Here is a 15,962-nt window from a genome sequence, read left to right as displayed (position 1 = left end):
GTCCCTCGGGCGCTTTCTTCCTTGTGGCACTGCTCTCGGGCACAGGCCCCTTCTTTTTAAAGCTGCTGAAGCCAGCACTTAGGTAAGCTTGGCAAAGTGCCATGTGTTCCTGGCACTCCCAGAGGCCCAGGGAACTGTTGTGCATTTGACTTGGAGGGCGAGGTGGGTAACAGAGGGGAGAAAGAGTATAGGTCAGTGTAAGATCCTAGCTCTGGAGTTGGACAACCTGAATTCAAATGCTGGTTCTGTCACATATTAAGAGAGTGGCTTGGACACATTCTTACCCCTTCTTAGCCTCAGTTTTCTCAACTGTAAAATGAGGAATTAACAACTCTTAACTTGCAGATTTGTTGGAAAAGACAGGATGAAATAAAGCAAGTAAAATCTAACGGAGGCCACTTATTTTTTTTTAATTTTGTAACTTTTTAAAAATTGAAATATAGTTATTTTATAATGTGTCAATTTCTGGTGACAGCATGATGTCTCAGTCACACATATACATACATATGTTCCTTTACATATTCTTTTCCATTATAGGACCACAAGATACTGAATATAGCTCCCTGTGCTATATAGTATAAACTTATCTATTTTATATATAATAGCTAGTATATGCAAATCTCAAACCCCCAATTTATCCCTTCCTATCCTCTTCCACCCCTCTCAACATAAGTTTGTTTTCTGTGAGTCTGTTTCTGTTTTGTAAATAAGTTCATTTGTGTCCTTTTTTTAGATTCCACATATAAGTGGTATCATATGGTGTTTTTCTTTCTCTTTCTGGCTTACTTCACTTAGAATGACGATCTCCAAGTCCATCCACGTTGCAGCAAATGGCATTATTTTGTTCTTTTTGATGGCTGGGTAGTATTCCTATATGCATGTATGTATGTGTGTATGTATGTGTGTATATATGTATGTATGTGGGTGTGTATATATATATACACACACACACACACCATAACTTCTTTATCCAGTCATCTGTCAATGGACATTTAATTTGTTTCAATGTCTTGGCTATTGCAAATAGTGCTGCTATGAACATTGGGGCGCATGTATCTTTTCAAATTATAGTTTTCTCCAGATATATGCCCAGGAGTGGGATTGCTGGATCATACGGTAAGTTCATTTTTAGTTTTTTAAGAAATCTCCCTACTGTTTTCCATAATAGCTGCACCACACTACATTCCCACCAACAGGGTAGGAGGGCTCCCTTTACTCCACACCCTAGTGGAGGCCCACTCTTACAGGCACTGCTACAGGCTGCTAGGGTGAGGGGGACTCCCGAAAGACCCGCCAGGTCACAGGCCGGGAACTGCGCACCAGGGCTACAAAGGAGAACAAATCCCAGACAGGCCTCTTCAGCCACACCCAGGATCAAACAAGGATGATTGTCCTGCCGCACAGGTGGGTGGCTACCTCTTCCAGAGCCTCTGCTCTGTGGGCTGGGGAGGCCACAGGGGAGAAGCAGAGTGTGGGGCCCTAGCCTCCGCTGGGTGTCCATTCTTGCCAGGATACCCATTACCCTTGAGACTCTGGGTTGCCTCAAAAGCCGCTTGCCTTGTCTGCAGCTGCAGCAGGGGCCCAGACAATGGGTGACAGGAGCTGATTAGACCCCTGTGTCTGCTCTAAGCTGGAAAGGAGGCAGGGATGCTGATCAGAATGTCTGTTACCATGAAACAGGCACTGCGCCGACACACGATCTCGGAATACTCATGACCACCGTGTGAGGAAGGCTCGACCATCTCCATCTCACAAACGAGGACATTGATGCCTGCAGGGGTCACCCGGCCATCAAGCAGCACACCTGCGACCCCCTGCCGGCTGTCCACACTTAATACACCAGTGTACCTAAGGAAAAGTCATTTTTAAGTTAAGTTTCTACAAATAGATGGAGGAGAGGACCTAGGTCTTTGAAAGGAACTCGAAGAGTCTTCTTCATCTGTCATCATTCTCCTATTTGTCTGAGAACCATGGCTTTTTATCAGTTTCTACCCCTGGACTGTAAGCTCCATGAGGGCTGAGGTTCTCGTGTGTTTTGTTCACCTTTGTCTCCCCAGTGCTTAGAACAGTGCTTGGCACTTAGTGACACATGTTACATGCTCACTAAGTATCCACTGGTGGGAGGAAGGAGGGCAGAAGGGGAGGGGACTCTGTGCAGATCCACTTCTCTCTTAAGTCAGGCACCTGAGAGACAGGAGCGCCTCACCTGGGGCAGCGTGGGCCGTGTACTGAGTGACTGGGTTCCCTCACAGTACTGCCTCAGGAGCAGCTGCCCCCCACCCCCAACCATGGGGCCAGGCACCAAATCCCGCTGCCCCTGATGAGAGGGTGAGCAAGTCCTCTGTGGTCCCGTCAGAAGTCAGGGGAGGAATGACCCTGATTTTGGTGACTAACTGCAGCAACTACCAATGTTATTTCTGATCATGAAATGACCCAGCTGCTACATTTGGAAACAGTAGGATTGCAGAGTCTGAGGGCTAATTAGAAGTGTGTCAAATGCTGTTTCTTAATAGCAAGGAATTCCTGCAAAGGAGAAATGCATAAATAAAGCCAGCTGGGCAGCAGAATCGGTCCTGGAGGCAAAGCCCTTTGCAAGGCCTCCCTGACCTTCCCATCTCACTCCCTTTCCCTCCTCCACAGCCTCTGTGGAGCTGAGTGGCAAAGGTCCGTAGAGCAGACCAGAGGGCCCAAAATGTCAGGCCAGTGCCTGTCACACGCCTGTCTCTTGCTCTTGAATGGGAGTTCCTCTGGGCAGGGCCTGACAGCCTTCTTCTGTGTATCACCAGTTTCCAGCACAGCTTCAGGCATCATGGCAGCGCTCACTAAGTATCTGTGCAGTGAATAAATGAATAAATAAATATCTAGGACAGCAGGCTGCAGCTGATCCCTATTCAGTCCCATTAAAATGCCACAGAGCCTACTCAGACATAAGCCAATGCCTGTTTGTCCATTAGGGTGGTATTTCCAGTTCCTTCCTTCCCTTTCCTTCTTGAATGCCTACCATGCCAGGCAGCTCTAAGTTCCAAGGATACAAAAATGAACAAAACCTGACCCCAGCTTCTGAGGAGCCCAGTGACGGATAACGGGGAAACGGGCGGCATAAATGGTCACAACATGACATAACAGAGCTCTATACAAGCACAAAGGGGGCTTATTCACAAGAAAGAAGTCATCTGAGAGCTGAGTCTTAAAGGATAAGCAGGTGGGCAAGATGTGGAAGGGTGTTCTACACAGAGCAAGAGGCAAACAAAGGAACTAATGCGTGGAAGTGTGCGGGGAGCACAGGAAATGGTCAGCTGTTTGGGGTGTATGGGTAGGGGGTGGTGATGGTAAAGAGTTTAGAGAGGTAGGCATGGGCCAGTTAACAGATATCTTTTATGCTTTTGTAAGAAGTTTGGACTTATTCTGGTAAGCCATGGAGAACTACCCAAGATTCTGTAACAGGGAGTGAGATGATCAGTTCTAAATTTTAGTGAAGAGGCTGGAGCCTAGTGGCAGGGGATCACAATGACATTGCAGCAGTCCAAGCAAGCAGCGCTGTGGGCCTGGATTAGGGTAGAAACACTGGTGCAGAAGAGAAAGAGGGCAGACTCAAAGGACTTGGTGATCAGTTGGAGGCGTAGTGAGAGAAAGGATTTGAGAATAACATGTAAATTTCTTGCGTAGGTGACAAGAGCTTTGGTGTAAGGTAACCACTAACTGAACTGGGGAACACAGGAGGAGCCAATTTGGGAGATATGTTCAACTGAACTTGAGTTCTCTGTGGTCCGCCCAGGAAGGGAGCTATAAGGGCTAGTGCTTAGGAAGAGTGGAAAAGGCCAGTCAGGTAGAGACAAGAAAGCCAGAACACAATTGGGGCAAAGACGTAGCTGGGTGGCTGCCTGTGCACCCACCACCTAGACATAGGGGAGAGGCCATGTGCACCAGAGAGCAGGACTTCTGGATCCCTCCTGTGAAGATGAAGGGACAGAATTGGCTTTTTTTTCCTCTCCTGCCTGTCAGATGCCCTGATTCAAAGCCCCAGACCCAGGCTCTTAGAAATACTCATGTTTTTATTAAGGACTTCATCATCTGACACATGTTAGAGTGGACTCCTACACCTAGGGCTGGAACAAAATCTGGCTCAAGAAGGGGTCAGGTGATAAGACTGAGAAAGAACTGAACTGAAAAGACACCCATGGTCCTGGTCCAGCATCTCAGTCTAATGGTGCCTATAATTGAAACCTCCATTTTCCTTGAGAACCTGGGAGGTGGAAATTAAGGAAATGTTCCCAAGATTGGTATATATTTTGAAGTTCTCAGCAAGGCTGAAAATACCCATCGGTATATTTTGAAGTGTAATTTCCACTCCTTTACCAGCCAAAATAATTGAAGAGGAAGAAAAAGCTGTTAATGCAGGAGGCGTGTGACATCAGATCCACATTGCCTGGAAATTTACCATTTCAAAGCAACTGACGGTTTTTACAGCCAATGTTTACAGTCATACATGTCCCCTCTCACTGGAGTCACACTCTGAAGCCATCAAAAGGCTCATCAATCTGGCTTGGACACTGAAATTGTTCAGTGTCTGGAGCTGATGTCAAAGCAGAGGGAATTTTTAAAATTATGTTGCCATTGTGCAAGCACATAAATCTTGGGATATCTCCTCCTGGGAGGTGGTATAAACAGTTGGGGCTGCCAGTGCTCACTGGAGCCAGTGGTGGCATGGCCAGGCGCACTCTCCCTCAGTACCCCTGCCCCCACATCCCCACACAGATTGTCCTCTTACCGTAGTCTAGGTAGGTGTTTCTCCCTCCTGCCCAACCCAGAAATGCCTGCCTCTGCCTCCAGCTCAGTGAAGCAGGTCTGAGGGCTGCAGGTTCTTCAGCAGAGTTGGGGTGTCCTACCACCTCTCACAGCCTCTACCGGGCTTGGCAGGAGAGACAGACTTTAACGACTTAGTCTTCTGTCTTCTGCCAGTGCCTCTGTGTGTCTGTCTGTGCGTGAAAGCACACGTGCTATTTTTCAGTTGGAATCTGACTTCAGGCTTTTCCTGGGATTACTAATTTCTTTTCCTGTATTTGTGTCCCATGGAGGAAATTTCTAAATCCATGGCCAATCATTTGTCTTTCCTTCCATTTCTTTGAAATCTTTACAAAGATTTCACACATCTTTACAAAGGCCACTACCTAAAGACGGAATGTTTGGTATGTTCTTGGGCAACAAGGATGATTAGGAGGTGGGGAACCTGGGTTTTAGTCCCAGGTGTGCCATAAGCCAGCTTGCTGACTCTGAAAAAGTCTCTTATCTGGACCCCATTCTCATGTTTCAAATGAGAGCTTTGGTGCAAAAGGACTTGGAAGGTCCTTTCTAGTGCCAGCATTTTACTTGTTTTAATTTTTTAAACCATTCCCTGCCCCAGCAAGAATTATTGGCAATAAACCAATTCAATTTTCTTTATTATCATTGGGACCCCTGGCACGTTACATAGATACATATACATCCAAACAATTTAAAATGTTCCATTGCATCGAGAATCTGAAATTTTCCAGATTACAGCAGACCTGAAAAGGAGAAACTGGAAGAATGTAATAGAAATTGGTACATCCAAGGAGACCTCTGCGGAGGGGAAGCCGAGGTGAACAGAAGTGGCAGACTTCACTGCACGCTCTTTTGTACCTTTTGAATTTTTGCCACATGCAGGTATTACCTCTTCAATTAAAAAAACTTTTTAAGCAAAAGAAGAGTTTTCCTTTCTCTTTCTTCTACCACAGTCCTCTCTACAGTTCCGTTCCTAGAGGGGAAGGAGTCCAAGGCGTGGCTGGCATCACACATGGGTAGCTGCCCCTCAACCCAGGCCCTGCCTAAGGCCAGCTCCACCCCTCCAGCTGGGTCAGCCCACAGCCCTGCTACCCTGGCTGCCCTATGCTCCCCTGGCTGCCCTATGCACCCAGAGGGGTGCTGTGTGCGCACATTACTGCTGGTGCTCCAGCTGGGCTGTCAGGCTGTTATAGGGACTCCATTCAAGGAGTTCCAGTAAAGGGCTGGTCCTCCTGGCCCCACCAGCCAGACAGGCAAAGGGGCCTAAGTGTTCAGTGAAGGGGCCAGAGCATCCAGCTTTAAATCTCAAATCCTCCAGAGCTTGCCATTCCCTTTCAGAGACAGACTGCCTTTTGTTTTGTTCTGTTTTCTGCTGCTAATACAACATGAGGACAGAAACATGAAAGAAAAAAGAACAAAAGGGCCAGAGATGAGTGGGGAGAAAGGGTCTTTAAGGCTCCGCAGAGCTGGGCTCGCGGGGCCCTGGCTCTCTCCCCTGCGCCAGCTCCTCCTCAGCTTTCCCTCGTGACCTCCAGCTTCCACCTGGCCTTCCTCTTCCACCTCCATTTCTGGTGGTCACCTTCGATAGAAGCTGGCCCTGCACATCTGTGTCCCCTACCTCTCCTGTCGTCCCTCAATTCTTCCTCCTTGGCTTACCTCATTGGCTTCCCTCCTGTACTGCCACGCTGCCGAGAACGAGCTGCCGTCTTTCCGGCCCATTTCCCAGGCTGGAGCTGCGACCTGCCCCATGACTGGGATTGCTCAAGGTGGGTTCCTCCACCCTCCATTCTTTCTTTCCAGGTGCAGCAAAGCCCAAGTGAGGGTGGACTGACCCCAGCAGCCCGTGGGAAGGTGGAGGCAAGAGGACACTTGAGAAGTCATGACAGAGTCAGACAAGGAGCAGCGGATGGGTTGTGGACTCAGTAGAGTGGACACAAACAGACTCCAAGAGATGAAAAGATATTGAGCAGAAGAAAAAACTGCTTCAGGGAAAGAAAAAGCAGAAAGCAAAAAACATCAAAGTATAAGAAACAAGAAAGACCTGAAGAGAAACCATCCAGAGAGCAATGGTGTTAGGTCAGGGGGAGGAGCAGGAGGGAAGGGGGTGTCAGCATTTGCAGGGCCGGAGGCCTGAGGAATGGCGCAACAGAAATCTCTCAGGAAGGGTCACTCACCTCCCAAGCTGTTGGGTTCATTGGCTGCAGCAAGCAGAATCTATTTAAAACACACCAGGCATTTTGCCTCATTCTGTCTCCCTGCCCAGAAAAAGCTGGAGCCAAAGGTTTAGGGAACCATTCCAGCCTTAGGACCCTGCACGGATCACAGGGCTGAGACCATGAAGATTGCTGCCCCATCTGGGAATCACCCCCCGCCTCCCTGCACACGCCAGCTGCCAGGCCACTCAGCCCACAGCATATGATCGCAGTCCCAAAGGTTGCTCGTGTTACCTACTTCCACTGGGGAAGACTCAACGACTTCCTTCTTTCCGCCTATGAGCTTGTCAGAGAGCAGATGCTGCTCAAATGTGACAGCTGCTCCAAAGCCACACTCAAAGGGAGCTTCCTGGCCAGTGGGAATACACTTAATGATGACTGGAGAGGCCTTGGGTGATCAGATTACAGCAAGATGGAGTAGAGAGCATGCAAAGACATCAAGGGTAAAATGGCCCTGGGGAGGCCATATGGGACTTGAATCGGAAAACACCTTTCCCTGGACCATGTATCTTTTGGGAAGCTCTAATCTGAAGAAGGCCTGACTTCTCATCCACCTGCCACAGAGGAGTACAAAACAAGGTGGGTGGGCACTAGAGGGGGTGGCCAAGGAAAGCCGTCCATGAGAGCTTTGTATTCTCCCCAGCTGAGACGGTGGGTAGGAGAGGTTCTTCCTTCCCTGGCTCTTGAGCCCATAAATTGTGTAAAACATTATTCAAGGCTAAAAATAAGTCCTCTGCACTGCATGAGATTTATATTCTTGAAAAACCTAGTGTACAAATCAAATCAATTTTTGCCTACCAGAGAAGTTGGCCTTTCAAAAGAAATTTGAGATCAATCCTATGTTTAAAAAGAAGGATGGCTTTTGAAGGTGAATAATCATCCCAGTTTGTTTGTAACTTTGGGATTTTGAGTGTCTGACTTGGTGGCGGTGGGACTGTCTAGAGATCCGCCTATAGTTTACTTTCAGGTTGCAATTAAACATTACTTTAAAATCAACACTAAACTTAAGAAGATAGGTGCACTGCAGGAGCTACTGCTAAAGAAATATGAATTAAGAAAGACACTTTTTAACAGGAATTTTCAAATATATATTTTTTAAAAGTAGAAAGCCTAATATAAAAAACACAGCCTCAACAATTATCCACCTACAGCCAATCCTCTGAGAAACATGGACTTTTGAACCAAATGACAGATAAAGAGAATGGACTTCAGTCTCACTGAGGCTACAGGAGCCAACTTTCCACACAAATTCCCTAGACTACAGTCTACAGTATGAAGAGGGGGCAGAGAAGTTCTTGTTTAGCAATCAAAGAAGAAACCTGGGATTTAAAACAAACACACACATTCACCTCTTGTCTCTGTCTCTGAAGGAGGCACATGCACAAATCACAGCAACAGTGGTGACCGTCAGGGAGGGAAAGGACTGCGGAGGAAAGTCCTTTCTCATTATACATCTAAAAACAAATTTTGTACTATGCGCACATACTACCTGTTTTTAAAAGTAATTTGTTAAAGACAAACATCACGAAGCTTTGCAGTTCCCAAGTCCACCAGACAGGACAGCAGGGCAAACTGCCTGGCTCAGACCACCAAGTCTTAGCACACTTTGACCTGGATTTGCTGCATTACAATAATCTGCTCAACCTCCCAACCCCAAGCTGTACATCACCAGCATCTATACTGCATGTAACATAAAAAACCCCCAGCCTTTAATGATCACGTGGGTGTTTACAGCTGTTAAAATTCACTGAGTTGTACTTCTAAGCTTTGTACACTTTATTGTATGTTCACTGTACTGCACTTCAATAAAGTATTATTAACAGCAACAAAAATCCCAGCCCTTGTGTACAAGTAAACCAAAGAATCACCATTTGGGGTTTACTGTGTTGGTGGCTCAGGGAAAACTGTTGTTTTGAGAAAACATGATGCAGACGTTTTGCAAAAACTTGCTCTTTGGAAACTACCACTACAGCATGTGCTTTTGGTTAAGCATTCCACGGCTGAAACGCAACTCTATGCTAAAATGCCGAGAGGATGAGGCAAAATCTTGGCCAAGGTCAAGCTCTGCTGATGGTTTGAGAGGAGGATGGCAGCCAACTCTCTGCACTTGTGTAACATTTAAAAAAGAAACACTAACCCCAAGTCATCTTCTGTTCCTTTTCTGAGCCAACTTCAGTCTTGCTCATTGTATCCAAGAACTCAGAGGAAGCCATATGGGCCCATCGCACCTCTAGGGCCAAACGTACAGATCCTGATTAAAAAGAAATGAAGCTAGCTCACTGGGGCTCCAGCTGGCTCTATGGGATATAATGAAAGATGTCAAAATTCTAGATAAAGTTAGGGTCCATCCAGGAGAGGACAGAGAAATATACTGTCGCCTCCCTTCTGGCTATCTGGGACAAAAAACAAAATGACCCCAGTTTGGTAGAAAATGGGGGGCTCAAGTCTACATCGAGGTGATTATTGTGAAGAGCTTCAAGTTTAGCATACTTGGTACAAATCCGTGCTACAAACAAAACAAAACAAAACAAATACACTATACCTTTTTGGGGCTGAAACTAAGCATAAGGATGGACTGGAAAATGTATCTTCTGCCAGGTCACAGGGAATGGATATACAGAGAGAAAAATGTCTCTCGGCAGCTGATAAAATACCAACTTTTCACTTTGCATGACTGTCTCGCTGGCGGCCAGGCGAAGGGAAGCAGGATGAAGTCCCAGGCAAGTCCGGGTTAGACAGGAGCAGGCCCAGAGACGTCTCGCGTCTCCCTGTGAGTTAATCACAGCTTAGACTCATGAGGGGATAACAATGTGTTAACACTGTGGACCCCTCTAATTTACTTAAGCAGTCGTGACAACATAAAAAAAGGGAGAGGATATTTTTAACTTTCTGGTTTAATGTTTTCCTTTTAAAGTATCCAATTCTTTTCAGTTCTCTCTATGGTATAACCTTAATTTCTCCTCTCTTTAAAATGAGAAACACTCTTCCTCCCTCCCCCAACATCCCCCCAACTACAACACTTGGAAAAATTGCCTCATTTCTACTCTATGCTTATCTCTTATTAAACCTTACAGCACTGGCAATGTGGGTGAAGATAAAAATTTCTCTCCTCTCTTTACGGTTAAATAGTGAACTGAATAGAAACGTGAGTCCCCTCTGGTGAGAAGAGTACTCTGATCCAGGCGGGGCTCAGATGGAGTCTGCGAGGCCAGGACGACATGGTGTCGCCGCCCGCTGCCTTCATCCCCCTTCTTGCCACGCACAGCCTCACTCCCAGGGCTGGAGGTGGGATGAGAGCGTGCAAGAAAGCAGAAGGTACACAGCACTCAAGGGCAGGGGCCACATAAGGAAACGGAGGGGTACATTACAGAATGCTACACTGGGAAGGCCCTTACGGCACATCTCATTCAAACTCCTCATTTTATAGGAACAGAGGGGAGCCCAGAAAAGTTAAGTGATTGGTTCCAAGACACATAGCTGATGGCCAGAACCAGAACCCAGGTCACCAACCCACTCTTCTGATCCTCCAACACACTACAGAACTGAGTTTAGGGAAAAGCAAAATATAAAGTTAACTCCATGGACTACACTCCCATCATCCCTGCCAATCAAATAAACGTACCTTCTTTAAAACCACCTGTGTCTTTTTTTTTTTAAACAACCCCGTGTCGTGATCTCCCATTTCTTTTCAGCCCCATGAGCTTACTAAGCTCAAATTTCTGATTTTTACCCAGGACTTAATAGATACCCTGGTGGCCTGAGAAGTCAGAATCCCAACACTGCCTCTGCATGTTGCAGCCTGAGAAGGGAGATCTTTGGGAAGCAGGAGCAGAGTATAAGTACCTTCTCCAGCTCAGGAATATCTGGACCACACATCATGCTTATAATAATGCTGACTGTAAACTCAGCAGCTTTTGAAGCTTATGCTGGCAGAAAGGCAATAGGCTACCCATCTAGCAAGAGAGAAAAATTTAAGAATTAATAACAAATAAGGAGGTTGCAAGGAGGGCAAATGCTTTTGAGTTCAGTCTGGAGGGTATGAGATTAACTGTCTCCATTCAGTCAGGGCAGAGAACACCGTTGAAGGCAGTGTGCACCACATGAGAGGAGGGAAGAGCCCAGGACATGCGGACCAGCTCACTTGACGTTCCCTGCTCCAGCGCACCGGAAGTCCGCCCTCAATTACCCAGCACATGACTACCCACTTGGTCCAGGACCCTCCTCCAGCAACAGAGCTGGCCACAGCCAAAGCTGGTCAGAAGGAAGCAACGGTCCCATCTTCCCAAATGACATGTTGGCAGTTAAGCAAGGACCTCAATGCCGCAAGCAAAAGCATCTCCCTGGCAGGGTTGGGGAATAGGTACTTTTGAACAAGAGGGATGTTTGGCTGCATGTCAGCCTTGCTCTGTCACCTGATGCAAAACTGCCCCAGGACTAGGGACAGGCAGGAAGTATTAGGCTCCAGCACGAGGGGGCTACTGGGTGAATATCTAAAAAGTATAGCTGAGTTCCAAAACACAAGTATTTTGAAGATTATGTATTATTTTGTTACTTAGATCAAGAGTTAACCATGTAAGAATTCTTACACCCTCTTTTAGCTTAACTCATCCAAGAAAAATTGATTCTCACTGTATTCCTGAGGGATGAGGTACTCTAAAAATGATCATGTAAACAACAGAAAAGATGAGAGGCCAGAAAGAAGGATCCTTTTAAAATATATAATAATTAACAAACTAGCAAGCTGAGAAACCATGATACTTCTCATGAGGGTGAGACATAAGTTAAAAAAAAAAAAGGAAGAAAAGATAAATGGATGAGTGACAAACTCAGAGAGAAAGGGTGGTAGCAAAGGATTTAAATTATAGTCAAATGTTAGGGCCCCAGACTAACAGGTAGAATTGGAAGCTGAACAAAGCTCGTTCTGCCTGCTGGGTTCCTAGGAGTCTAAAATGAGAGATTAAAATGGCTTTATTTCAACAGAACACATTTTGTCATCTGATCTCTATCTGTGACATGGATAAGAATAAGTGACTTATGGCTGCGCTCTTAAGAGGCAATAAATCCCTGAATATGGTGCCTTGTTTACTCTATGATGGCAAACCACTAATTGCTTGTCTATCAGGAAAATGAAGTCTATAACTTCTATTTTAAAATTAAACATTTTTATTTTTTATTTTAAAATAAGCAGTATTTCCAAAAAACACTGACTGCAAGGGGAAATGAGGCAATAAAGGATGGGAGACAGAAGGGAAGCAGAGAAAACACCCTGAGCCTGCAAACAGAACCATCAGGCACATTCAGAGAGGCCCTTCTCTGTCACTGTCCTCCCACTGCCACTCGTAAGGAAGCTCAGCAAATGCACAAGGACATGAGTAAAGGGTCAAAGAGAGGCATTGCCTTGCTAGAAACTCCTAAAAGGTGGTTATCAATTTGTACTCACTCCAGCAATGTGAGTTCCCCTCCTTGCAATCCAATTTCTAGGGTTCTCCTCTAAAGAACTGATCAAAGATACAGTGAAAGATTCAAACACAAAGAAGTTTATCACACACTCATTGACATTAACAGAGTATCTGAAACCACCGAAATTTTCAACAGTGTGGGAATAGATAATTAAAGTTAAGGTAAAGTTACTAGAAATCTACTTTTAAAAATTTAAAGACACAAGAAATTACTTGTGATATCATGTTACATGAGGGGAAAAAAAATAGGAAACCAAGCTGAATATATGACTCTCAACTTCGTTTAAATATTACATGTATTATATGCATTTAAAAAAAAATGAAAGGGGGATATTCATAAACATAACAGCAAAGATTAGCTCTGTTTTACATGGATTTTTATTCTTTCTTTAGATTCATCTTTAACGAGCATACACATTACTTTTATATCAGAAAAAATTTTTATTTTAAAATATGCTTACCCTAAAATAAGTCATTTGAGATAGTAACTGTCAGTCTCAGGGAAAGGATGCTAAAATCCAAGGCTGACTCAGAAAACAAAAAGGTTCAAATCCACACAGTAAGTCTTCCGAAAAAGACGAGAAATTTCTTATGCCACAGTCTACATTTTTCCTTTATCTTGGCTGCTGGCTCTACGTTACTAAGCTTTGTAGGGAGCTCTGCTGGAGAACCCATGCCTTCTTCCCACAGCAACCGCAGCACCTTAAGCAACCTCTTACATATTTCTCACCTCTTAGAATGAGGATCACAGGGAAAGAGAAAGGAAGAGCCCTACTCTCTTGCTTCAGAGGAAGGCATTTTTCTTTTAACGCTATCAAAATTACTCAAAATCAGATGTGCACAAACTGAAACATAAGTCATGAGTTATTCCAGGAAACATGTACAAAAGCCCCTTATTTCGTGAGAATGAATATAAAACAAGATCTCTGAGTGCCACCTCGTGGCAAGCCTGACTACTACGACGACCACCATCCATCCTATGGTTCTCCACCACCGGCTCTGTGCAGTACAGTCATGGAGACATGTGCCCCATAATAACCTGCTGCGTTGAACATAAGGTCCCCAAAACAAACTATTTGTTTTCAAGGATTTCTAGTTTAGATCCCAGAAATACCTGTTTGAGGACAAGCGGGAATGAAGGGGCAGAACAAAACGCAGGCCATACAGAGGTCGTGGGCTGCTGTGGACGGGCCAGCGCTGTGTGTCTGGGATGCTATGTGTGGGGGATATCTACACACACATACCACGGGCTGCCACACGGCAGGGACCTGTAGGATAAAGATCTCCTTCCCCAAGAATATCTACTGATTTTATAAAGTTATGAAGAAAAAGTTTTACATTTATAATTAGTGAACTCTGTGCTTAGAAGAAGTTTTATTTATCAATGTTAAAGCAACCATCACCAACTCGGGCATAATTCCAAAACAGAGCTCTTGTTGGATTCTGGCCATAAAATTCTTTTTTAAGCTTGTTAAGATCTTCTAAGTTAAGAAAGCTTTCTTAATACTTTAAAAAAATACTAATCACCAACAAGTTGGTTCGATGATCAAAGTGGCAGCCTCCCATTCTGAAAGATGAAACACCACCGTTTTGAACATCTAAACATACTAATTAATCTCAGTGTCCCAGGCCTGAGGGGAGATGGAGAAATCCTCTCACTGCAACCTGACCAAATGACGCTGGGAAAGAATTAAGAACTTAAAAGAGGTCAGTATTGCAAATCTGATGGAACACAGAACACTGAAGGGATCTGATACCGATTCTGAGAAAAGATCATCTTCCTCTCAGGAAGGGATTTAGCAAAAAATCCTTGTGGTTCAGGGCAGGGGGACCGCAATGAGCAGATGATGAATAGCACTCAAGGGAAAGCTGAGACAATCCCCCAAGTTTTCTGGGAGACAGTGCTTCTGCCTCCCTCTGCCCTACCCAGGTTGAAGGCCTATTTCCAAAAAAGGATTCCCTCCCACATTACGGCAGATGCATCTGGCAGGAGGTTGCTCCTTTGGTCCTGCACGTGGAAAGGGGAGGATTTTCAAGCATATGAAATAAACTGAAGTCACAGAGATGGCCTGGATACCAACCAGGTGAGTTGCAGGAGAGCAGTAAGCCAAAGAATTTATAAGTTTGACCTGGGAAAATAAATTTGACCCCTTTTCACCCCTCCAACTTCTGGAAGAATGTTTTCTCCCCTCCTCATTTGACAGGATTGAAATATTTGACAGCGCCTGTTTGAGATAAATCAACAGGGAAGAAAAGTATTAAAAATCTGAGAGTCTTGACAAAAACACTTCAGGGAGAAGCCTTCATCTGTCGTCTGAGCAGAGAAAGCAGAAGATGGGAGAGTAAAATGAAGGCCAAGGCCCCCACTTGTCCACAAAAATAAGAGTTCTTACCCGGCCCAATGAAAATTCAAAACCATAAGCTCCCCTTAAAAAACAACAGCTTTGCTCCACCAGAAGCACCCTGGGATCAGTACAGGTTAGTATTGTGAGTTGTGTCACCAGGCTTTGACAACTAATGGCATTAAAACAGGAAGAGGTGTCTTTTCAACCTTGGCTCCAGCTTCCCAGCTGTTCTTGCCTGGAAGGGAAGCCCCTATCAAGACAGCTTGATGGGAAGGTCTTCCCCGTATTTCCGGAGCAGCTTCTGATGGTTGTGGTCCACCGACCACTGCTGGGGCAGGTGCTTGGGCTGCATGGAGTCCAGGAAGTGCTGGCGCCAGCGGCTCTCCAGCTGCATGAGGGAGCGCAGCCCGCCCCGGGTGTGGCGCTGCACCACCTTCAGCCCATGAGGGATGTAGCTTTCATTGGAAATCCTGCTGAGACACAAAGTACAAGGGTCTGAGGGAAGCAAGCACAGGACAGCCTCACAATGGTGCCAAACACTATGGGTCAAGGAGCTTCCCTGGGGGTACATGAGGATGCTGCTGGACCCCTAAAGGGCTGGCACTTTGATGCTTTGAAAAACATCCTCTTTTTCATATCTGCCTTTTAAAAAATAGTTCCAATGTATTACACACAATCCAGCAGAAGGCACTGGGGGATTCTGTGCTGAACCTATAGGAAGGCCACTCACTGCATCTGCTCAGCCTCCATTAGAGGGGCCCCGCTGTCTGGCTGATGGTGGGTGAAGAATGTTGGTCCTTCATCAACTCCAGGGTTACCCAGTTACCAGCTCACCCTTCTTTTAAGTTACTCATTCTGAATCATATTCAGCCTTTATATGAGCTGTTGCATCAGCCCACCGGTTCCAGTTTTCATCACAGTGTAATGCCTGAATGTAAAATGAAGGTGGCATATTTCTTTGGTGCCTTCCTTCTCATAAAAAGAATGCCAAACCACATCCAAGAGATGTGTTTAGGTCACAGTGAAATGCTCCCAGGGTTGCTCGGTTGTGTGGCTAGTGCTGTTAAATGAGATGAACCCTGCCTCCTTCCTAAGATGCCCTGTGAACAGTGATGTCAGCTCATGTGAAGAAAGATCACCTTTCT

The 15,962-nt window shown here is 45.5% G+C and overlaps 1 protein-coding gene across 3 annotated transcripts in view; it reads right to left on the bottom strand.

Annotated features, from left to right (window-relative positions):
* Positions 1-5,421: 5,421 nt before the first annotated feature.
* Positions 5,422-15,962, bottom strand: part of EXD2 (exonuclease 3'-5' domain containing 2) — a 78,767-nt gene continuing 68,226 nt past the window's right edge. For 2 of the 3 annotated variants that reach the window (XM_032482257.1, XM_032482256.1), the window contains exon 9: positions 5,422-15,290. In XM_032482257.1, coding sequence (XP_032338148.1) covers positions 15,071-15,290 — 220 coding nt within the window. In that variant the 3' untranslated portion in view covers positions 5,422-15,070. The remainder of the gene's footprint in view (positions 15,291-15,962) is intronic. The other variant, XM_032482258.1, reaches the window with a different exon arrangement.

Source organism: Camelus ferus, chromosome 6 (genome assembly GCF_009834535.1).
Source record: "Camelus ferus isolate YT-003-E chromosome 6, BCGSAC_Cfer_1.0, whole genome shotgun sequence".
Lineage (NCBI taxonomy): Eukaryota > Metazoa > Chordata > Mammalia > Artiodactyla > Camelidae > Camelus > Camelus ferus.
This window is presented reverse-complemented; position numbering and strand designations above follow the sequence as displayed.